Below are 26,296 nucleotides of genomic sequence, written 5' to 3' on the forward strand. Positions count from 1 at the left end.
CGTTAGGTCATTGTCTGTACTGTTCCCTAGTGCAGAGAAGGCCTCCTCGTTGGGTTCTCGAGTAAAATGAACTTTAATATCTCTTCAGTGGTCTCTGTCTATCATTTGATAATGTAAATTATTCTAACACCTGCAAAACGAATTACATAGCCACCCGCCTGTACTTTGTGTTTCGTGCAATTAATCTAATGTTAGCATGCTAACAAGCTAAACTAAGAAACCGTGATGGTGAACATAGTAAAGACTTTACACCTGTTAAACATCAACATGTAAGCATCTTCATTGTGAGCATGTAAGCATCCTGACGTTAGCCGGACAATGTTTTTTTTTCGGGTGAACTGTACCATTAACAAATTACCATTGCCTTGAAATCTACTTCAAATAACAGGTGAATATTCAGGTTATTCAGTGATTCACTGTTGGGACATACCTCTTTAGTGATATATCCATCTTTATTGATATCATACAGGTTGAAAGCCCAGTTGAGTTTTTCCTGGATTGTGCCTCGCAGAAGGATAGAAAGGCCCATAACAAAATCCTGCAGTGAAAACAAGCTTCTCTGAGAATTGTATAAAATATACACATTCAAAAAAAATGGTGTTTTTTTGTAAACAGCAAGTACTCGAAAACCTATGAGATAAACAAAAACAAAAATATTCACCATGCACATTACATTTAGGTAGTATTTCAGCTGATTTCATGCATCAACATGTCTGCAAGAATATTATGTCAGGTATTAATTAGAGGCAAATGATGAAACAGAAAGAGTACAGACGCTATAAATCAAAATTCCTTGTTATTCAAGTTATTAACTGTCTCATAATCTGTGTTGGCCCTCAGGGACTCACCATACGTTTGAACTGAATTCAGCTCTGGTTTGGCATAATGACATCTTTTCTGTCCTAATAAGCAAATATATGCCCTTCATAAATATTTATCACGTGTTCATAGCATCTCAAGTAGACTTACTTGGGCTAATTTAAAATGATTGGGGTTGCAGGTTACATAATGCCACAGTGTAATTCCTTGGGGGCTCACAGAGTTGAAACATTAAAAATGTTTAGTTTGATGTAGTTTTATAGCAAATTTCAGTGATGGACAAGACTTTTGCGATTGTTGACATTCTCAACACACATACAGTATACTACTCATTGATTCTTTAGTAATATATATATATATATATATATATATATATATATATATATATATATATAATCTATGACATTACTTGTCTTACCTCAAAACTCACAGAGCCATTGTGATCTGTGTCAAATGCATTGAACAGGAAATGCGCGTATGTTGAAGCATCTATGGGGAGAAAAAAAAACATATGTATTAAATTAAAAAAAATCTCTGCCCTGATTACAGCTCAATCAACACCAGCAGAAACACCTACTGCAAACAAGAGACAATGGTTCAAAGTTTCGTAGCTTTTCTGGAGAACTTCTTAGAATCAGAATGTGTTTTCTGTCATGATGAAAGAGAAGAACAATATACGTAGAGCGAAGAGTTTTACCATTGTTCACTGTGAGGTGAGCCATTATATATACTTGTCTGCCTTTCTTCTTTCTGAACAGCTATATCGAAGCCTCCTAATGTTTTCTCTCTTGTTCCTCGGGTAGAATCTTTTGCATAATGAAGAGAGCAAGCAGTGAGCAACTCCAGCCTGCATAAATAAAAACTACTTTCTCATTCTTCCCCTCTCTCTCACACATTTCCTTGGATAGAAGTTTTAACTTAAAAGTACTCTGGACTTGGTGCCATTTTTCTAAACAGGATTGAAAGGCAATTTGTGTCAGTCCAGCACACAGACGAGATAAGAAGCAGCAACACAAGCTGCAAAAACAAATCAGCAGGCTCACATGACACACACCTCCTTGTGGGAAGAACTGTGCGTAGATGTCTTTAAAAGTTTCTTCGTTGACGACTCCACTGGGGCATTCCTGGAAGACAAAATGGAATTGCACATGTCATTCAGCATTTACGTATATTAAAGACTCCTTCCTATATTAAAGTCCTTGCCTTAAATCTTAGTTTAAGAAGTGCCATTCATGGTCCAATATACAACTTGCACAAGTGTGACTGAAACTTGAAAGCTCCAGTGCACACACTTCCCTGAAATGTCCATTTTCAGTGTAGAAGGAGTCTTGCGTCCAAGGGTTAAACTTTTAAAATTAACAATAATTGCATATTCATAGACTCTGATTTTTTAACGAGGGGGAAGGAGTAGATGTCATTTTAAGAATTTTTAAACTTTTCTTTTTTTACCTTTTGGAAAAACCATATCAGACGAATTAGTTTTATATGCCTTTAAACACTTCTAAAGAGGATTTTAAACATGTAACAGGCAAGAGGATAAACTATAGCCAGCCTTCCCATGTGGCCAAACATTACCTAAGGAAAAATGTAAAAATTAGATGACAATATTTAATATTTAAAGAGCAACTTAACAGCAGCTGAAAATCTTGTTTTTGCTAACCTCTAGTGGTTAAACCTACATTGCTTCAGTGATCAGGGTTCAATGCTAAGGTTTTTTTTTTACTTGTCCAGTCGGGCAAGTAACAAAATAATGCTACTGGCCCCTATACAAAAAATTCAGAGGAAAAATGTCGAAAAAAAGTAAAATAAATAAATAAAACGTAAAAAAGCTTCTAAAATGTAAACAAAAACATAAAAAAAGGTCAAACGTTTTCAAATTTCTTTTGTAAAAAAAAACCATCAAATGCATCATGCGCCAACTCATTTCTCACTAATGATGAAATGATTATGATACGATGATGCCCGAACAGGCAAGTGGGTTGTTATATTTACTAGCCGGAAGTGGCATTTAACTTGCATCGGGCAATCCTTATTGTTGAACCCTGAGTGATGTAGAAGTGTACTGTGTGAAGTACACTGTGACATCACTGTTGGGTGCAACAGACCTGAAATCATCCACCAGAAAGGGGCAGTGACACACTGTCTTTCAGTTTGATGTTAAGTTACTCTTTCACTTCAAACCAAGTTGCTAGTTCATCTCTGGATCATTTTATTTGACTGTCTATTGAGGTAAGATGCATTTAGAAGGGCAACATTTTATTTCATTAAGGAAACATTATTTAATTGTTCTTACTAAACCTTGACAGTTTCTCAGACCGACAGCATGTAATACTGTAGATGATACAGGCTCATGTTCAATTTGGTGTTATTCAAACTGCAAACCCTTCAAGCTTCAATAGATACCTTGTCCACAGTCATTCAGTGTCACCCACCTGTGGTTGTTTGGTAGCATTCAGTAGAAAAGACTGAAGACTCTTACATAACACCTCCAATATTTTAGCTTTTGTCTCCCTTTAAAGGAAAAGGGCCAAGCAAAGACTCAGTGGATGACCTTGCTCAGCACAGTGTGGTGATAAAGGCAGCCAGTTTTGCAGCTTCAATTTCTGCTTGATGTGAGGCTGCACACTGTGGCAGTATATTGAATCTTTGGAACTGCGGAAATGCTCCCCCTATATAGACAATTTCCAAACCGGGAGGCACATGTGTCTCTAGGGTTTTCTATACAACAAAATAAACAACGGCCATAGTGGAAGTTGTTGTAGAAAATCAAAGATAAGGAACAGACTGTATGGGACGAATATGATAACTTGAACACCTCTCTGATACAGTTTCCTGGGAAAACACCTAGAAAATAAAAAAAATAGGGGAAATATACATGTACACTTCTGCATCTACATTTTGTATTTCTTTATCTGAGAATGAAATGTTTAGATTTAAAATCTATTTTACTTTTGTTTAAGAAACTAACAAACTATTTTTCAGTGTGAACAAGCTTAGTAAAAATCACATGGAACACTCGGTTTTCTCCTTCCTGTGACCATGTTTGATCAGCCATGTTAGGAATTGTGGGAGTGAAAATATAAAGATGTCTCGCTTCAAAAGGGCTGCTTGTGTTTCAAGCTAAGAGGATGCTTTGAGGTTGTCTGCGTGAATCCCGTGACACTCTTCTTCTGTTGTCTCACAGACCCAGTTGCATATCTTGTGGGGTGAGATGAGGTCAAGAATTTTGAGGGAGTTATCTAGACAGAATGAGCACAAGTCTGTCTGCATATTGTAGTTTGGGGAGGGGGAAACAGCTAGCCTGGCTGTGTCCGACAGTAAACAAGAGTCTACAGCCCCGCTAACGGATCTGTGAGGCTGTACACACAGCTGTGTTTTGAGCTAAACGCCAACATCAGCATGCTAACATGCTCACAATGACAATTCTTCTATTCTATGTTAGCATGTTAACATTTGCTAATTATCGTCGTTCAACATCTTAGTTTAGAGTGTTAACATGCTGATCTGTTTCTTAAAAGTTACTTTCTGGAGTCTCCGCTGTATGCTAAGCTAAGCTAACCTTCTCCTGGCTGTAACTTCCTATTTAACAGAGAGACACTAGAGTGGTATCAATCTTGTCATCTAACTCAAGAAAGTGAATAAGAGTATTTTTCCAAAATGTCTCAGTTTACTAAACTATTTTAATATTTTCTAGCCAAGACAACGAAAGAAGAAAACGAACATATCCAATCCAAAAGCAAAGACGCTCCACGGCATCTTTGTACATTTGACACAGACAGTAGGCTTTTTCTTTGTTGTTTAGTAGAGCTTCTGTTAATTAAAGCATTGTTTATGTTCTGAAACATAGCAGCGAATGGGTTGTCAACAATCAACCTCTTGTTGAGGAAGTGCAAGGAAATGTCATGCAATTAAGTACTTAAAATGAGGAGGGAGAGATTTTTCAAACATGTAATTTCACATCTGTGCACTGTTGTGTGTGTGTGTGTTTGTACACAGATGGGCAATTACAGCTGCCAACACTAGTAACACTTATTAAGTGGGACAGTGATATACAAACGGCTGTGTTCCAAGTCAGCTTCTTCTAACCTTGCTAACTCATCCTCACAAACCTGAAGGAAAATTAAAGGTTAGTAAAACTTTGTGATTGTTGTACCGCATCTCACAATGAAGGCGGAATTCATCTGATTGTATTTTATCGTCTCCTTTCAGCCTCATGAGGACATTGGCGAGGGAGGCAGTTTTCCAATTGAGAATGAAGCCAGTGTGTTATCTGGTTATCATCACGTACAACACAGTGCCTCTGCAATTCAACTTAAAGTTCAGTGAAATAGTTACACTCAACTGATGCCTGAACTCCCTTAAGGTCCTTTGATGTTGCAAAGCTAAAAGGTCAGGACCTCATTCACACACTGCTCTTTACATGAGTCATTAATATTGAGCTTTTGGTAAAACTGTTATCTTTTAATGCATATTTCTCTGCATCAGTGACGCACTGATAGCTGAATAAACAACCCCATTAAAGGACATATCATTTGCATTAGGATATTTTACATTTATAAGTAAAGGAATTTAGCTCCCCTCCCCCTACAAACATACATTTCTTAAAATGCAAGGTTATGGTCATTATGGCCATTTTTTAATTGTTGTTGAGTTTTTCATTTGTATATTAAATCAAAACTAAAATGATGGGCAAAGAGCAATTGGAATAGTATAAGTAGTATGTTGTGTGCAATGATAACAAGTGAGGGTGTCATTTTTCATTTGCCCTTTCATGTTGCATTTCACATATTATTCACTGCCAAACACATTAGATGTAGTGAGAGGTCAGAAAATATATTTGTATAATTTGATATGCTTGTAAAATTAGCTCATCCGTGATAATAAAATCATGAATACAATCTGTGAAATGCAAAACTGGCCAGGCATAAAATTCCTTTCCGAGACTTGTGAAGCGAAGCGTAATAAGCGGTGTGGGGAATGAAATAACCCTGTGAACAAAGGCATCATCGCTGATGGAATAGAAACTGTGAGATCTTAATCTGATGCCTGAGGCAGTGCCCTGGACTGTGAACTGTGAAAGCCCAGCAGATTTAGCCAGACGTGAAGACAATGTTGTGTTATTTCCTGTAGTCTGAGGTCAAGGGATTTATCAAACAATGGATTTTCTCATACCTTTAAGGTGAGCTTTGCTAAAATTCCACCTTGCAAGACCCAGAGGTCTTGTTTTGGTCCCTGCTAGACATATTGCTGGATCTAAGACAAAGCTTCACTTTGACCATCTGCGCTACAAGTGAGCGACTCAAAAAGTTTGTTGTCAAGACAAATGACCTCATCCTGCCACCCACAGGCATTCGATTTGCTTCGAAACCCTGGACAACAAGGACAAAAGGCCAAATATCTCATCATGGGAACCATGCCAGGTTCTATTAGACTGGCTGGCCTTAAAAGCTCTGCCAATGTCACCGGGTTGGGACAAGACAGAGATGAGCTGTTTGACCCTGACAGTTAAAAAATGAGCTACACTTTGGACTTAGTGATGGACAAAAGCTATTTAGGAACTGTAATTTAAGTGCCATGATTCTTTGTCTTGGTGTTATTTGGACTTCTGCCACAACAATATCTGCAGTGATGCGTAGCTTTGAATAAAAATAAAAAGGTCTATCATCAGCATAAAATAACTGTAATCTGCAATGTAAGAATTCTAAGAGTCTACAGCAGCTCTGTACTTAAGCAGAGAGAACAACAGTTAAGTGTGTTAGCATGCTAACATTGGTCAATTAGCACTAAACACAGAGTAGTAGTAGTAGTAGTAGAGAGAGTACTGCTGAGGATAATGGGACTGTTATTAGTTTTGCAGATATTTGGTTGTAAATTAAACAATTGGAACAATTTGACCTGGTGGTGTGCTAGATAAAAAAAAATCATGGGGATTACCAAAGCTATTACAATTCCCTGTGAAGGAAAGTTAAATGTTTGTACCAAATTTCATGACAATCTATTCAATAGTTGTCAATACATTTTACTCAACCTCATGGTGAGAGAAAAGATGTAGAGAAAAGATATTTCACTGGTTAAGCGAAAACTTTGAACAAAGTTGTGGACCGACAGGCCGACCATCCGACCAACTGACATTACCATCACTCCAGTGGGATCCCTAGAGTGATCCCACTGGAGTGGCTAAATATAAATGCAAAAATCAGTCATGTAAAAAAAAACCCAGGGATGGTGTCTATAAACATATGCAAGATTCTCTCCCTCAGCGTTAGGGGAAGTCAGGCAGAGTGTGCGGCACAAATTAAAGGCCTCATTAGTACACTTCTTACCTCTTACTCTGTCGCAAGTGGAAGTGGACTAATGGGCAGGCTTTGCAGGGACTTGGCTAGAGCACAGTGCAGGCTCAACAGGAAACTGAAGCCCCATGGGAATTCCTCTATCACAGTACTCCTCTCTTTCATTGCCAGACAATTTGGGTTGAGTTAATTCTGGGTCATCTCATTACGCCTCACATCAGAGGTGACAATGAAGTGAGGTGGTTTGATATGGGCTGCTCTGGAGGACTTTGACCTGATTGCTCATTGGTAATCTTCCACAATGTGTTGGCGATATGACCTAATTATCATTGGCACAGTGAACAACGTAGAGAAAGTTACATTTTTTATGGCAAATACAACTGGGCTCGACAACATTTAGTGCACAATGTAGATGAGTCAGCAAAATAGCATTCATCAGATGCTTGATTATTATTAATATTATTGAATGGATGCAGAATAGTGATGAGAACTAGAACGAAGTGGAGCTGTTGAAACTTTAACACCGCTGTCAAATACAGAAGGTTGGTTACAGAAGAATACATCAAATAAAATCAAGGGACAGAGAGATGTACAAGAGAGAACAAGACTGAGCTATACATTATGTATGGTGCTTACATTCTTGAAGCCGCGGTAAAGGATCTGTAGCTCCTTTCGGGAGAAACTTGTCTGGGCTTCCAGTTGCTCCAGGCCCTCGGGGCGATGACGGACTGTAGACAGTTCAAGCTCATCTTCAACGCTGTCTGGAGAGGAGAAGTAAGACAGTCAGATGTGAACAGATGCTGCTGAGTCGTTGCAAATTAGCATGTTTGATGCTAGAATTTGAGATATCCCAATACACTGCCAAATATCAGCAAAAGTAAGAAAATAAACCTAGATTTTTGCATCTTTTATACCCAAAATGTCCCATTTTGGCATGAAATGGTTACAAATTCTATATAACCTTCATGACAACAACAAAAAATCCATTTGGAAGCCCTCTTTTCTCCTTGTTATATTCGGTCCCTTTATCTGCAAATGTTACTTCACAAAACGAATAAAAGTCAAAAAGCTGTTTTCTTCTCTTCACCAAACACAACAGCAGAGATAATTAGTGTTATTGAGGCCCTTGAACAAAGTTCTCATGGCAGGATGCCCCTTCATGAACCCTGTGAAACTTTTTAATAGGCCTGTAATGATGGCAGATGCTGTCTGGGCCCTGTCACCGACTGCACTGTCCTCGCAGCACTGAGTTTGACTTGTCTTGTTGGCGCAGGGCCTTTCATATACCTGAAGTGTAACACAGTGTCTAAATGCCTCATTAGCTCCAAGGGTACTATTTTGGCCCAGAGCCAAAAGGCCACGGTTTCTCACCGACCACAATTAACCTGCTGCTATGGAGCTAATGCTTTGTATTCATAGATGATGATAACTAATAAGGAAATAAAATAGCTGCTTAATCTTATTCTCATCAAATTAGTCCAGAATTTGTAGATGTACAGCTGCGTAATAATTAGATATTCTGAATGGATTCTGAAAATTATAATATCTATATATATATATATATATATTTTTTTTTTTTTTCTTTCAATTGTAAATTGTAGAATTTATGTTTAAAATAAAGACATTTTTTACAGCCAAGTCTAATATGCATATAAATATCACTAGAAATCACACATTTAACATCCATTTATTTTACTTATTCAACTGTAGATTTCTAAAAAGGAGTATTGTACTGTAGCTGAACTCCAGCTCGAACAATCATTTGTGACTAAAGCCTACATTAAGTGTGTGGTGCCCATACTCAGAAGAGCAACAGAAAGGAAAAGCATCTTAGACAACAAAATAAACAAAAACCTCATCACAGAGAGAGACAGAGAGCCTTGGAAGAGCCACTTGCTTTGATTACTGGAGGATGGCTTTTTGGCCGTGGAGAATGGAAAGAGCCTCATGAGTCGAGCTCTCACCCCGCGCTTGTGGACAATCTGAGGGTATCCTGGGAAATACAGCATTAGGTCTTACGGTTACCCAGGCAACTAGCAACCTCAGTACATTCTCGGAAACTGGACATGCAAGAGGTGAGGGTCTATGAAAGTGCATATAGACATAAGGCATCCTCATAGTTGGTTCTTCAGGACAACAAAACAGTATTTTGCACCATATTAGTTTAAAGCCGCAGCTCCAAAAGGCAGCAAGAGATGACTTCTTGAATTTGTCAGACTCAAACATGATTGTTTTGATTATATAATGAGACGTACCAGAAGTAAATTTAACAAGCACAGAAACCTGAACACAAGCACACAAATCTGGTTTATAAAGAATTTGAATGGTTACAACATCTGTGGTATACGTGCTGTAAGCTGCTGTTCCATCTGTGTGTATCTACATGTAAACCTGAAGCAGTTCAAGGCATCACTGCAAGTTCAAAGATTCAAAGTCCCTTATTAATCCCACAATGGGGAAATTCACAATGTCACAGCAGCAAGGGATTCAATGCATCACTGCAAGTTCTAGGTATTCCTGCAAGTCACGAGCAACTAGTTCACTGGGTTACATTACTTATTAACAAGTTTCCTAGCACATTGTAGGTCAGGGTGTAATACAACATCTCATGAGGTGTCAACTGTTAGTCACACATAGCCCAGCATTCTTCTTGGCACAATCTCTCCCTCTTGTCCATTTACCGAAAGCAGCTTGGTACATGATAAGTAAACTAAAGTGGTCAATACAAGGTTTGAATTGATAACCACAGTATACAGAAAAAAACCTCTAATGTTCTATGCTGTACCACTATGAAGGTATTTCCCTTTCCGGTCCGGGCTATTCTGACTTAGCGAATTTAGTGTGAGGTTAGATAGCAGCAGTGGAGGTTAGGACGAACTCTCAAGTGCTGCAAATCAGTGGTGCAAAAAGTGGGTATGCGCTATATGCGGCACAGCACCAATTGCATACTCCTCTGACACTGGGTATTTGCGCCCCTGCTGCAAACCATTTGTCAATCACAGCAACACTTAATTTCAATTGCAGGTAAAAGTAATAGAAGAGTAGCAGAGTAGAGCTAGTCAACCTAACATCAAGATGGCAGCTGGGAGTAGTAATAGGCCTCTATAAACCTGGGTTATAAAACAGATGTAATGGTAATAACTACATCATTGAATTGAGGCTGTGAAAATTACATCATAAATCTGCAACCTGGTCTGACAACATCATGGAGGTCCATGAGCAGATGAATGACTCAGTGTAAAACCACTGGGCAAGAGAAAAACGATACCTGACAAAGGTTGTTGTGGTTTGAGTGTAGGTCAGTCTACCTCAAAGTGCACTAGACTAAATACAGTGAGTTCACACATATCATTAAGGCATGTTCGATGGCAGCAAATATTGGCTGATTATCCTATTAGATGAAAAGGGATTTCCTACAAATATCAACAAGTCAACAATACTGCAAATGCATCTATAAATAAAATAACAAGAGTCTACAACCACGTGAGCGGGCCTACTTGAGCAAAATGCTGATGTCAGCATGCATATATGCTCATGTTCAGCATCTTAGTTTAGCATGTTAGCTTTTGCTAAATAGCATATACAGCTCAAGTTGATGGGGACGTCATTAGTTTTACAGGTACTGTATTTGGTAGGGCTAACGATTTAGAAAAAAAAATCAATTTTTTTACTGATATAGCTATTGCGATATCATCTGCGATATTATAGGGAATGATAACTTCTGCTAGCCTGACAAGCCAGACCCACATCAAGATGTTGGGTCTGGGAACTCACCATTGACGGAGCTCAATCTGAGGGGCGGGATAAACAGTTGTCTTTCAAATTCCCTCTGCACGCAATAGGATAGCGCTACAACCAGGCAGAGCAACGAAGAAGGTAGCAGAGCTAGTTGATAGATTCAACTTTTGCCGTATCCGGTCGGCAAAACTCCGAACACATCTTCCTTTTTTAAGAATGACTTCAGTGCCGTTCTTTGTTCTTTTTTCTCAAAGAAAAGCTTAACTCCAAGTCTTCCAGAAGACCGCTGTTCCCAGCAGCAGCAGCCATAAGCCCGCCCACCAACTCTATACACGATGTGATTGGCCTGACCAGAGTTTGGTTTTTCCAGCTCGCAAGCCAACGGAGACTGACTAGACCCCCCTGGCTGCAAATTAAATTTGCTGCCACTAGGGTGCGTCTAGATTTCGAGGCTAAATTGTGAAATCTGTGATTTTTTGCAGAGATCTGTCCCAAACAAAGATGTTTTCTTAAGTCTTTAGAATATGATGTGTTGGCCAGGTCATCTCTGCAGCACGACAATATTATATTTAAAAAGGTATTTTGACACAAATTTCACCTTTAACAAATATTGTGTCTCCTGCAATTTGAATATTGCAGTAGGCCATATTGTGATTTTGCCCTGTTTTGCCCTAGTATTTGGTCATATACCCATAGACCAAATAAAATGTGACCTGATGATTAAAATGCTCAGCAGAAATGGCTAAGTTTGAGAAAGCTTGACTAAATGTGAATTAAAGCAAGCTTTTATAATATTGCCAAACACTTCTTAAGCAAGCTGGCAAGGACCTCTGACAGAAAGGTTGCAAAGAGAAAAACCTCATCTCGTCTGTTTACCGTGACAGTGTGCAGAGTTAAAAACAGCACAGACACAGAGCAGATGGAAAAGCTCTTGGCTCAGATCTGTCACAATGTACACAATATCCAACATTACGGTGCATGACAAAGATCTCATAAAAGTTACTGTTGATTCTTGCTGTCAGCTCAAGACCAGCTCAGATTGCCCTCTATAATGACAAAATAACTTTGAGATTTAGAGGATGAAGAGACAAAGTTCAACTCTCATCTGTTCTTGTTACCTGCTGCCTGACACACACCTTCCTTCCTAAGTGAGGAGGAGACTTCTAAGTGCCTTCACTGAGCTTCAGCTAGACAGATGTTGCTTTTGTTACCAAGTGATATTGGTCTTGACAGCAATCTGGCTTTATTTGGAAACATTACTGTACATAGAGACATCGTTTCTGTTTCTAGCTTGAAACTCAAGGACAATGTGCTGGGCTTTAGTATATTATTTAGCACTTAAACAATGAGTGCATTTGGGATGTTGTGCAAACATTACGATTTAAAGAGCAAACCATCTGTACCATCACTAATAATAATTGAAAGCATGACTTTTGGTGAAAAGCTGAACGAACATGAAGGCAATAAAAAAAAAAAGATCTCTGAAGTTGAATAAAGCAGAGCGGGAGTGACACGGCGCTTAATCAGGCAGGAAAAGAGCATGCATGGCTGTCTGATTAATGTTTGTCCTTTTAGTTTGTTTGCAGAATGGATCTGACGCTCGAGTGTGATAATGTAGAGAGCTGCTCGTGCTGTGCTCTGGTGCCCTTACCCACAAAGGTCAAAGGTTACCATTTTGCTGGTTAAGAAAAAACAAACATAAATGGGTGTTGTTGTCCTGAAGAATCAAGTATATCAAGGAAAATTGGAGGAGTCTGCAGTCTAAACATTTGTGATTCAGTCATTACGTGCACACACATGAAGCCATGCCATACTTTTGCCTTTCTTGAAAGAACAAACCTGACCTCAGCCTGCTGCTATAATGTCAAGTTGCAGCTGACTGTGCAGCTCATCAGAAATGTAATTCATAGCCGTCTCTCAGTAACAAAGCTGCCATTTTAGCCTGCAGCAATACAAGAGAATGAGATTGAATGCCTTATAAGGGTTATAAACAAAGAACAATGCTTTATCAAAATATAATTACAACGGGACATAGTGTAACCAGCTTTGTAGAATATAGCCATAAAACGGTCTATTGCACAGTATATTCTTCATCAATGAGCCGACAAAGCCGCAAAAATATTTAAACCCTGAAAAATGAATGTGAGAATATTAACCCCCAAAATGAGTCTGAACAGATCAATCGTAGTTCAACTGCTACACTCCTTCAGGATTTATGATTCAATAGTCATTTATCTCAAAGGTAAAGTCAAGCTGGAGGGTAAAACCTCACTAGCCCTAAATCAATTGGATCCATGGACTGAAAAAGAATGGCCAATAAATATTTGATAAATCTATGTCATGTACAAACTACACTGTCTTCAGTTAATGACAAATGGCTGCTTGATATCAATAAATCTTGGGTCAATTCTTGTGCCGAAGCATGCAGTTTGATGGGCATTGCTGATAAGCTTGATGCTTCTTTGTTGTGGTAGGAGGGTGTATGTACAGCATAGTACAGCATAGCAAGTGCTACACAGAAGCAAATTATAGCCTGGGGATCCACATGGGTGTGTGAATTAAATTAAAATTATTAAATGGATCTATGATGGGGGAAGTCGAGGTTTAATCCATGTGAAATTGGCCAAGATAGTTTTTAATGTCAGGCATTGATAACATTCATCAGACCATGTATTTTATTTCCTCTCTTGCTTAGTTATTACAAGCCTTTTCCCCCATTGTTATCGGACTTAAATAGTGCAGTGTGTGATACTAGCACCATGTGTCTTTAAGTGCTTCTGTGTGTTCCTGTGTGTGTCTGAGACAAGGTCTTAACTTATACAATTTAGCACCAGCTCCTGGCTGCCCCTTTAGCACTGTGGCGCCAAGAAGGCGGGGCTCACCAAAGTAGGCCATGACTCCAACCGAGCACAATTTACCTTTTGACAGCTTAGATGATAGTGTTACAGGCGGCAGCACCCAACACGTGAGCCAATCCAACTTCAGTAGTGGTCTGAATATCTTTGACAATGGCTCTGAGTTACAGTTGATGGCTGACTTACAGTAGGCCCTGATCAGATAGAGTGTGTTTTAGCAGCCTGGGGCATAATTATATAATTGTTGTCATTGAGAGTGAAGTGTTTTCCTTACTGCTTTTGCATTGCTGATCGCATCACTTGTTTTGCCGGAGCACCCTCGAGTAGAAAAATAACTCAGGGCGGAAAAAATGCCCAATGTCATTTAAGTCCACAGCAAAATAACGGTTGACTAAGGACGGGTGATTTGATGGTTGCCTAGCGAGAATTACAAAAAAATGCAACTGCTCTGATCAGGGCGTCTTCAACAAGAAAGGCAGTGCTTGCGCCTTGTGTTTTGCAACCTGCAAACGCACTTTATCTGATAGTGGCCTTAGTCTAATTGAATGAGTCTCAGTGACCTCTCTTGGTTTCACTTAATGCTTAGACTAGAACGGACTGTTTGAACAAAGATAATGTGAAAACCCTTTTAAAATATTAAAACAGCTACAGCCTGGTTCTTTTTTGATTTGAAAACATTACCCAAGTACCCTCCCATCATTTTCTTTTTAGTGAATACCAATATCCTCAAAGACACATTAACACTTTGTCACAAGGTAATTTATTGATAGCATCAATCTATCCTTCTTCCAAAGGAAATGTAGCTTAGTTAACCAAAATACTTAAACTTTAACAGTGAAAAGATCCAGTGATAAGTTTAGTAAAAATCTCATCATTAGTAATCTTTGTGATCATAAATGATTAACAGATGTATATACAGATGCATAGTACATGCATAATAAAATATAGACAGATCAACACATCAGTATCAGAGTAAAATTATTTTCCACCCGCTCCGTGACCACATCACCCCTGTCCTCCTGAACCTCCACTGGCTCCCTGTTCTCCAACGCATCCAGTTTAAAGTCCTCCTCCTTACTCACAAAGCCCTCCATAACCGGGCTCCTTCCTACCTCACAGACCTGCTCCACCGACCATTATTTATTTGACACATGCAACAATGTTACATATTAACGTAACATTGTTGCATGTGTCAAATAAATAAGCTGTTACTAGAGGCAGAAAATTATTTATGACCTGATTTGTGGTTGACTGATGAGAACATCCCGAGCTGTCAAATGAAACTAACACAAATCAGATTTCTTCCCTTAAACTGACGCAACTACTGTGAGGCTTCCCATCAATAAGCTCCCACGTTGATGACACACCATCCTCACAAACTTAACACCTGAAACAAACTCAATACTGATCTTATCTCAACGTGAGCTCACTCCTAATATAGCCTGCCCCAAGTCCTGGCAAAACAACACAGGACAATCAACCACTAATCTTAGAGTACCAAGTTCGTCACAAGGCTGCAATGTGTCTAGAGCTGTCCATTTAAGGGAAAAGTATGTAAACAGTCACAAAACAGGTAGGGATAATTGCAATGGCAGACCAAAGCAGCATTAGTTGGACAAAATCATAAAGTTACTTTCAGGTTTTAAGCTGATATGAATATTTAATATCTCAGGAGAATTTAAATTGGAAATGAAATTATTGGGCTTCAGTTTGAGATTAACATTGCTTTAAGCACATTATAATCAGTAGTCATTTTCTGGGACATTTCAAGTCCCTTGTGTGAGTGATTGTATCTTGCAGTGGACACCATTGCTGCTCTCCCGTCTTTCTGCATCTTAACATGACTCTTTGGTTGACGTTCAAAATGGTTCCTAGTTCAGAAGTAATTCATTGCTGCATTTTGGCAATGTACCAGGATGCTGAATCTCAAACGGGACCAAAAAAAGAATATCTTTTTCCATGAGGAGTTCCCTACCAGTCAAAATTCTTAATGGTAGCTGTAAAACCTGCATGTTGAATTGCATGATATATTGGTGGAAGCTAATGTTTGGCTACATGCAATGCAGGCTGGTCAATACCTCTTTTGATATTGAATTTAAACTATGCCATCATCCTAAAGGTCAACTCTGTATTAGTAACAGTGTAGCCTACACATGGAGCATTTACAGAAAGATATATTGCCATGTGGTCAATTAAACAAATTAAATGAAATCTAAGTCAATATGCAAGAGCCAGGGGGATAGGTGATTCCACTTAAGCCAAATATTTATAACACATCATTCCAGTGTTTAAGTCCCAAGGCTGCACGTTGTTTTTAAATGAAACAGGGACAAATGTGACAGACACTTTGCAGCTAGCTATCAACTGAAATTACACCCAGCGAGACGGCAGATGAGCAGCGTCTGGCAGCCTGGCCAGTGGTGGATTTTATCCATGCTGGTATGTTTCCCAAAAAAAAAAAAAAGGCCAGTGTGATATCAAACTTGCACCAACAGGTATGAGTTATCTCCCAGCAGAATACTAAATTGGCAGTATTGTGTGGCTATTTACTACTGTATACTGTAGTATGATTCAAAATAATTAGGTTGCATTAATGAATGTAATACCTGAAGGAATGCTTTTACTGTGCTTTACTGGAATGGGACATTTTGGATATACACACTCTGCAACTCTGTCGGTTAGAAACTTTCACTGTATATGTACAGTAGAAAATAATTGGAGGTGGGTGGGATCTGGTAGGATATTGTGAACCTACACAGAAGCATGTTGAAAGAAGCTGCTAATACCATGTGCATTGGAGAAGACACTTGTCTGTTTACACCCTTCGACTTCCTTCAGAATAATAATCCCAATAGAAATATGCAAACTGATATCAAATGAGTGAACTGTAAAAAGGTGAATGTTAGTGCAACAATAAAAGGTAAATACAGATATGCCAGATAGGACAAAAGATCAAAAGTCTTGCTCCTTTACAATGGCCGACTTTGCCTTTCCTCGGGTGACACGATTTCCCCAACATAGCACCAAAAACTTTCTTCTTTTTTTTTTTTTTTTTAAAGCAGCCATATTATGCTCATTTCCAGGTTCATAATTGTATTTTAAGGTTGTACCAGAATAGGTTTACATGGTTTAATTTTCAAAAAACACCATATTTTTATTGTACTGCACCGCTCTCTCTCACTGCTGCAGATCCTCTTTTCAGCTGGTCTCTGTTTTAGCTACAGAGTGAGACCTCTTTTCTTCTTCTTCTTCTGTACTATCTTTGATTGCACTGCACATGCTCAGTAGCTCAGATGTAGATCATGTCAGCTAGCTAGCTCCATAGACAGTAAAAGAAAGGCTGTTTCTACAACTTCAGTCAGTTACAAGGCAGGATTAGCTGGGAGACTTCTGAATGAGGGCGCACATGGAAGTAGTTCTTTTGTAGATTATGGTGAACTTGTGTGTGTTGTAGCAGTGCTTTGCTATTGAGAACGAGGTAGCATGCTAGCGTTAGCATGCTAGCGTTAGCCATAGCGTTAGCATGCTAACGCTACGAGCTAATGGTTGCGGTTAGCCTGCTCGTTTCGGCTTGTGACGTCACAAGCCGTGCTGATTTTGAACAGCTCACCCAGAGACTGAAGGCAGGACACATTCAGAAACCGTATCTCACTCTAAACAGCATGGATGGATTTTTTTCAAAGTTTGTATGTGTGTGGAAGCACCAGAGACACAACATAACACCCCAAATCCCAGAAAAAGTGATTTTTTCATAATATGGGCACTTTAAAGATTATTGTTTGGGCATTTTAGGCCTTTATTTGGATAGGACAGCTTAGACTTGGAAGGGGTTGAGAGAAGGGGAATGACATGCAGCAAAGGGCCGCAGGTTGGAGTCGAACCCACGGCTGCTGCATCGAGTAGTAAACCTCTAAATATGGGCGCCCAACTCTACCAGGTAAGCTAACCAATGCTTTCTTTTTTGTTTTTTAGATCAATTTTTTATTATTTTCATATTTTGGACATACAGAACAGACAAACACAATTGAACAAGATCAAAAACCCTCTCCCACCCCCCATCCTCTGCGGTCTTGAGGAAAACAAAACAAACAAATAAGTAAAAAAACAAAAACAGAAATCACACCTTGCCTAATCACTCTCCTCTAGTTCTTGTGATGCTGAGGTCATTAGGATTGATACTTGTGCTGCTGCGTTTTTCCATAGGTCTATAGTTGATTGATTTGGCTTTGTTAATCCTTGCTGTAGAGAGCTCAAGCATAACTATGGCTAGAAAATACGCCAACCACTGTTTTATACAAAGCGAGTGGGGGGGGTGGGGGGGGGGTGGGAGCCAGCATTGAGCTATCATTTTCTTGGTTGTGGTTGCGCCGGCTAGCCAAACTTTCTTCTGTCTCCCAAGTAGATGTAATTTAGAGTCATCATTAAGTAACAAAACAATCGGGTCAGTAGGAATTCGACATCCTATCACACCAGATATTATTGATGTTTTATTCCAAAACTCATGCACCTGTTCACACTCCCAGACCATGTGTAGGAAAGTTCCAGTTTGTTCAGGTTGGCAGAACGTGCAATAAGGAGTGGGAATGACTTTAGAGATGTATCTCTTCTGAGGAGTCCAGTATGTCCTATGACATATGTTGAAATGGATCTGCTGGTGATTTGGGTTCTTGGAATAATGGAAAATAGTGTCCCAAACTGTCTCCCAATTAATTGCGTTCCCCTCAGTGCTCAGCTCTCGCTCCCATTTCCTTGCTATTGGGAGTTCTCCTATGGATACTTGCATCAGTTTAGCATAGATCTTGGACGCTAATCCTCTCACAGGAAAATCAACAAACCATTTAATAACTGGGTGCGGCTCAAGATTGTTTCCCCATGGCACTCCGTAACATTGTAGGGCTGCTCTTAAGCGCAGATACAAGAAGAAGGATGTCATGGGGACCTCAAAACTAGCTCGTAGGTCTTCAAAACTCAACATACCTTTCTCATTGAATACAGTATAAATGCCTCTGTCACTCAACTGCTTACAAGCAAAGGGTTTGTTACCAGACATTAAGTGTGTATTGTGCCAAATTGGGGTGTTCAGATGCCACTTGTTGGTGTAGCATAGTTGCTCCTCCACCGGTTTAAAATGAGTCAATGTGTTGGTGATAATAGGGCCATAGGCTAGCATACACTTTTCTGGACACACACCTGCAAAGGCCAGGTCTTGCAGTCTTAGACTTCCAGTGAGGTTTTGCTCTATTTCTCCCCATGGGATTGTAGACAACAAATGCTTTCTGATGCTCCATAACAAATTTCAGCCGACATCCAGAATAACAGAGCTGCCAACAGCAAGTGTTAGATCTGTAGATCTAAGTCAATAAAAGAAAAGTAATTCAAACACAGTCCCCACTGTGTAATGAGAAAAGCTCATTTTATATCAGATAAATCACATAGACGATGAGGGAGGTGGATACAGATCTGCCATTTGTTCCCATTTGGTGTGCCCAAATACAAATAAGCCCAAAGATTGGAGTCAGCAAGAGCGATATGTCATTGCTGTTATTTAATAAAACAGCCTTCAGTTCCTTTTGGCAGGCAGGAAAAATGGCTGTGAAATCGACTTATGGAAGAAGAGAAAGAGGAAGGCAGGATCACTGCATGGCCTGTCTTAAAACCAAAGCCAGTTCATTACATTATTTAGTCCACAAAGACCAACACCACCAAGTCCAATAGTCCTGAATAAAAAAACACTGTTTTGCATTTTAAATCTTTCTGCTGAGATATAAATTATCCTCTGACATGACATCAAGTTTTGTGCTTCACTGCCAATGATAAACTGCAGATACAATTCAAGCAGACTGGGAATAGACCTGTGTACACAGCCAAATGGACTGAAGCCTTGATTATTCCCCTCAGGTTAGCTATTGCAAGACAGAAGGCAATGTAGCACAAACTACAGTAGCTCTTTACTGGCAAAAAGAACGCATTAGCCATCACTTTCTGCCATTAGTGCAATTTGCGTGTGTGTGGTTTGGCTCATGCACTTACAGTAGTTAAAATCAGTTTAAACAAGCCAATTTAGATTTAGATCACCGCCAGTACACTAACATACAGATATACACATAGGAACATACAGATAGCAACATCTAGATAAGTATTGAGTATATGAAATGCCAGTGTCTGGACATCAACTAAAATGCTGTCATTTGCTGTTCTGAACTGACTGGAGTGCTGGGGACTGAATGTCAAGGTTCTTTATGAGGGAGAGCATGCTCTCACACTGGCCATAATGACACACCATCAGAGAGCTGAGACATTTATTGGAATCTGGGGGAAAGAGCAGTTTATACATTAATTGCAATCATTAGTCACTTGGAAGTATTTCAATGATAGTCTGTCACACAGAAAACCATGGTCCGCCATTAAAGACAAATGTACTCTGGCTTTTCTACTCCAATCATTTTGAAGATTATAAGGTTGGGACAAGGGACACAAGATACCATTTATATTTCACATAGATCCCAAAACAACACTTTTGAACTAAAATATATTTTTCTCTATGTACTGTAGCTCAGCCAAAGACAAACAAAATCTCAAAACTGAGGCAATATGGCATCTGTTGAGATTTGAGACTGTGAAAAACTCCTCATAAAAATCCCCTAGTAAAACTAAATTGTGTTAATTACCTTTTTACCTTCTGACTTCATGACTGCTACAACAATGAGGCTTTTACTCACAACTGTGATGCAAAGGTGCTAGCCAGTTTTGTGAGTGATTTATGGTGTGCAACACCAGCCAATTTCACTAAAACAAGTGATCCGTGTTTATGATGTTTTTGGACTTCCTTGTATCATTTGTTGTTTCTTGTTTACTTCCCAAATGTACTGTAGATGTCCTCTGAAAATTTAGAAAAGTTATATTATTTTTTGTGTTAGGACTGGTTGGCTTCACAACTGCTGATGATGTATGATATTTTATCAGACTTGGTGCAAATTAAAACTTAGCTCTGTGCAGTTAATGTTTTCGATATTCTATATAAATCACTGGTAATAAAAGAGGTTCACTATCGGTACATATCTGCACTTTCCATCCCAGTGTCCCAGTTCTCTTTGCATTAGCACTGACGAAGTTTGCAGAGAGACCAGGCTGTTTCCACCACTTTACTTTCATCAGAAATGTTATCCTCAATCAGCAGTTGGAATGAATGAGCTCTTGCAGTTTGGGTATAATCTGAAACAAAGCAGACTTCGCAAAATAAACACTCCAACAACTTTTTTTCTCATCTATTGAAACTAGAAGGCACTATAAACCACTGTCCATGCTTAACCCAGCGAAAAAAGGTTGCAATTAGAAATATTGTTAGCAAGGAACTACTGCATTATGCATTAGAATCTATGTCCTTGGTTTAATTATAGAAAATATTGTTGCTGCATTCATGTTGGCAACATTATTATTCATTTTGTTTGCTAATTAAAGTCATGAACATGCTGAATAAGTATACTGGTTGTGTAACCTTGATTGAAAAAAGTGCAGCATCAAAGCACTAGAGATAGCTCAAAGAGTTTATCACAATACTTAAGCTTATATGCAACATTTTCCTTTAATAAAACCTTCACAATCTGCATTGTAAAATAGCGTTGTAGTTCACATCACAATGGCATACTGTATATATATATATATATATATATATATATATATATATATATATATATATATATATATATAATATATATATATATATATATATATATATATATATTCACGTTTAATAACTGAGGATATCACAAGCTGGTGCGTTACAGACAATGCACATTATACTGCATCCCTGTGCTGTTATGCCGCACAGGTCATTTAATTAAATACATCTTTAAGAATACAATCTGCCTCCAGCTCCCCTACACAGGGAGCCTTTAGGCACTGCAATCACCCATATCAAATCCTTGGCTAAGAAGCCTGTCATCCTCCTCCTATCAGAATTTATTATCTGTGATGTTTTCATCAACATTGATTGCTTGAGTGATACTTGTCCTTGCCGTTCTGACTCAAATTGACAGACAGAGTCCTCGTACATTCAATAAGCTCATCTGCTGGGCCCTTCTTTCTTCCAAAGACACCAGAGGGACCTATAATTTAGGAAGCTCAGGCAAAGGTTAAGTCAATCATGTCACCGCTCTCAATAGGCATCATGGAAAATAGCCAAAGGGTAATAGGGCCAGTTGGATGTTGTCCTTTAAATGGATTGGTCCATGGAGAAACAATTATATTTAAGCAGAGAAGCTGCTCGCAAAATATTGCTACCTACCTGTGTAACTCAAGTATTGTTTCCATATTTTTATCTTTTATATCCTACTTGCTTTCTTGAGTAATAGTTTGATTTATTTCCCCAGTGGACATTGCCAATTAAATTAGCTGAACAGATCTTAAATGCCACAATCTGAAATAATGAAAAAATGCAAAACACTTCTGCTGAGTCAACTTTGATGATGGATGTGCGACTCAACAAAGAAAACAATCCCATAAAGATGCAGTGCAGTTTATACCACTTCCATAAACCAGTGTGTGTATGTGTGTGCTGGAAATGTAAACACTTCTGCACTTAACAAATTGAAGAACACACTTCAATATTTTACAGTGTTAAAATCGCCCACTGCACTGGCGGCCTACTTTAAACACCATAAATATCTGTACAAGAAATGAAGACATAAAGACCATTATGACTAACACCATCTGCTTTTATCTCTAAAACATAACTGTAGGGCTAGCATTATATCCACATGATGTGATAATCAATGACAGCCATGTCTGAACTGCTAGATCACAATGGAATGCCACCAGACAAAAGCAGACAGGTCATTCAGAATTTTGTATCATACAAATTCAACAGGCTTGTTTGATGTTCAAAAGTCTGAGTCTACAAACTCAATGTTTTTGCCACTTTCAAACAGAACAGCCATTTTTCCCACATTACTCCAGTGACCATTCAAGTGCTGGATAACAGTCAACCTGAGACACTTCCTGCATCTGATACTGGATAACAAGATGAAGCTTGATCAAGAGTTGAGTATAAAATGTGTCATGACAACTTGAGTGCATTGGCTTTAGCCTTGTTTTAACAAGATAACTTTGGGGTGTCAGGGGATCACCAAAGTCATCACAAATTTCAATAAGTTCTTGGAATCCCATAATGGACTTGGGGACTGGATAAAATCTTCTAGCACGGTACATATAATTTATATCTGGTGGCATTGTAAATGTCTGGGAAATCACTTCATAAAAATAACAGGAATGTTTGTTTTGGGTTAATTAAGCAAATTAAATAACCCTCATGTTGTCCTCGGGTCAAATTTGACCCATTTTGAAAAAGTTTCTATATCAGAAATGTGGGTTTTCTTTCAACCAAATTTTCAAAAGAAATATAATGGATGGTTCCAACGCTCTTCACAAGTTTTATTCAATTTCATAGCATTTGACATTTTTTTACACACACAGAAACGTGAAAAGTTGCAGAAAAAAATGTTGGGAAAAAGTGACAAAAACATTGGTGCAAAAAAAACTAAAATGTCTAAAAAGACGTCCAAAACGTTGAAAAAAAGTTTAAATTTTTGACCCAGAAAAACTAAAAGTTGCATGGTCGACGGGAAGACAACACAAGGGTTGCACAATGCAATAATGCACAATCATAGAGAAATCTAATATCGTCATTAAATGGTCTGGCTCATTGCTTTGCAACATTGGCTACAATGGTCTGATACTATCAGAAATATCAAAAGGTATCGTCTCATAGTGTACATCATCATATTGCTCCAAAAACCACTGACATCTAAACAGAATTTAACTAACTAATCGGCTCACAGTCTGCATCAGAAGTCCAGCAACTTCTAATGGTCATACTGTAATTAATTAAGACGAACATGGATTACAAAAAAAGGCTTTTACATTAATTATTGTTGAAGCAAATGTGAGAATTTATCGTGATAGAGTTTTGGTTATATTCTCCAGCCCTATTACTGTATAAGGTTTGGTTTAACTGTAGGTGTCACTGCATATACTTCAAATACATTTAGTGGTTCTACTTAGAGAATGTAAGTTAAAAAAACAGACATCAACAGCTGAACCAGCTCAGGTCAGTGCTGACACCAACTCTCTCTGCTGCCAGGCCATAAATCCCCATCAAGGACACCGAGAACACAAGAACTTTGTTAGATGGATATCAGCGCTAAGACACTCTCTGCGCTCCCGCCCAATAATTGCAGACAGCGGGTCAAAATTGATACAGCATTCCATCCCTGTTCGGTTAATGGTGTACTTGTGCGTGTGATTGAGGGGGTATGGGGTTGGGGGTGTTGCTGCGTACGGCTGAACCACAGAATTATTTATCATTATGTGACACACTGATTAGTATGCGCCCTATGAGGCCTTGCTCAGCACTTTGCATGTGTGAAAAGGATCAGGGTGTGTGTGTGTATCTGTGTGTGTATAATAGAAATTTGTTTCTCGTTATGGCGCAATGCATCCAAGCAAATCAGACTAGAAATTTCTACAAAAGCTATATAATTTCTAACAAGAGGGCTCAAATATTTTACTAGCCATGTTAAGCCAACACTTAGCCAGCTGCAGTGAATACTAGCTTTGGGAGAGTTGGCAGGAATACATGCACACATCAGTCCAGCTATATTCATAATTAAACGTTGAGTGGCTACCCATACGCTGCTCATCAGGCCTTGCTGACTTGCTCATATTTACAGTAGGATGCTCTGGTGATTGTGTATTGGCTGATGGAATTATCTTGTTATATTACTCCAACATGGAAGCATGCCAGTGGCAGGGAGAGGCTGTTCATAAACATTTTTTTTCCAGCTCAGTATAAGTTTTTAGAATGTCCCTGCAAGCCAGACCCCCTCCGCTAGCAATGAGTTGTCTACTACGACTTGATCTCAAAGCTTGCAGTTTCTCTTTGCTGCCAGCTGATGCTACAGTAAAGAGTGGGACAGTGTAAAATACATCCAGAGCACGCTCTCAGCTCGCATTCTCTCCTTCAATTGGAAAGTTGCCATTTCAGATCTGCAGCCCAGCTGAAAAACTCCTAAAAGGCCTTTAAAACACAGAGGCTTTTAGAGCAAGACCTTTTATTCCCCAGACGCCTCAGTGGAGCTGCTCAGGTGGCTGGCAGTAGAGGGATGTGATCGTACTGGGCAGCTCCCAGCTGCGAACATGTCTGACTTTATGAATGTTAAGCAGAGCGTGCACGCTCCCGAGAGGTTTTATAAAAAACAAGGTGAAAAACAAACATTTTTAGTTATTGCAGAAGGTGACAGCTGCAAAAGGGGATTTGTGTTACTAAAATGTAAACAAAGGTAATTACTGTGACTGCTGGGTTTATATTACAGTATGAAAGGAAAGCAGTGCAGTAGCTCAGTGGACTGTCACTTCACAGCAACTAGGTCCTGAATTGAAATTAAAATAGGCACTTTTACCAAATGAATAATCGAAAAAGTAATCAACATATTAGTTAATGATAAAAATGAGGTTGTTGCAGCCCTAGTGCGTGATCTACATTCACCAACCACTTTATTATTAGGTACACATTGCTAGTACTGGGTTGGACACTTTTGCTTTCAGAACTGCCTTAATTCTTTGTGGCATGGAATCAACAAGTTGCTGGGACCATTTCTCAGAGACTTTGGTCCATATTGACATAAGCATCGTGATGTAACCATGATGTGAATGTCCTGTTCCACCAATTCCCAAAGGTGCTCTATTGGATTTAGATCTGGTGGCTGTGGAGGCCGTTTGTACAGTACAGTAAACTCAATGTCATGTTCAAGAAACCAGTCTGTGAACTGCTGCATTATCCTAGCCTGACAAGCCAGACCGACATCAAGATGTTGGGTCTGGGAACTCACCATTGACGGAGCTCAATCCGAGGGGCGGGATAAACAGTTGTCTTTCAAATTCCCTCTGCACACAATAGGATAGCGCTACAACCAGGCAGAGCAACGAAGAAGGTAGCGAAGCTAGTTGATAAATTAAACTTTTGCCGTATCCAGTCGGCAAAACTCCTAACACATCTTCCTTTTTAAAGAATGATTTCAGTGCCGTTCTTTGTTCTTTTCTCAAAGAAAAGCTTAACTCCAAGTCTTCCAAAAGACCGCTGTTCCCAGCAGCAGCAGCCATAAGCCCGCCCACCGACTCTATACACGATGTGATTGGCCTGACCGGAGTTTTTTTTTTTTTTTTTTTCAGCCCCCTGGCTGCAAATTAAATTTGCTGCCGCTAGGGTGCGTCTAGATTTCTAGGCTAGCATTATCCTGCTGGAAGTAGCAATTAGAAGATGGGTACACTGTGGTCATAAAGGGATGGACATACTCAGAAGCAATACTTATTTAGGCTGTAACGTTTAAACAATGCTCAGTTAGTGCTGAGGGACCCAAAGTGTGCCAAGATAATATCCCCCACACCATTACACCACCACCAGCAGCCTGAACTGTTTATACAATGCATGATGGATCCATGCTTTCATGTTGTTTGAGCCAAATTCTGACCTTACCATCTGAATGTCGTATCAGAAATTAAGACTCATCAGACCAAGCAACATTTTTCAAATCTTCTATT

The 26,296-nt window shown here is 39.1% G+C and overlaps 1 protein-coding gene across 6 annotated transcripts in view; it reads right to left on the minus strand.

The window, feature by feature from the left end:
* Window positions 1-26,296, minus strand: part of kcnip4 (Kv channel interacting protein 4) — a 145,197-nt gene that overhangs the window by 5,074 nt on the left and 113,827 nt on the right. For all 6 annotated transcript variants that reach the window (XM_035993633.1, XM_035993638.1, XM_035993634.1 and 3 more), the window contains 4 exons: window positions 7,746-7,870; window positions 1,874-1,943; window positions 1,238-1,308; window positions 431-538 (listed from right to left, as the gene is read on the minus strand). In XM_035993633.1, coding sequence (XP_035849526.1) covers window positions 431-538; window positions 1,238-1,308; window positions 1,874-1,943; window positions 7,746-7,870 — 374 coding nt within the window. The remainder of the gene's footprint in view (window positions 1-430; window positions 539-1,237; window positions 1,309-1,873; window positions 1,944-7,745; window positions 7,871-26,296) is intronic.

The sequence above is a fragment of the Sander lucioperca genome, chromosome 17 (genome assembly GCF_008315115.2).
Source record: "Sander lucioperca isolate FBNREF2018 chromosome 17, SLUC_FBN_1.2, whole genome shotgun sequence".
Lineage (NCBI taxonomy): Eukaryota > Metazoa > Chordata > Actinopteri > Perciformes > Percidae > Sander > Sander lucioperca.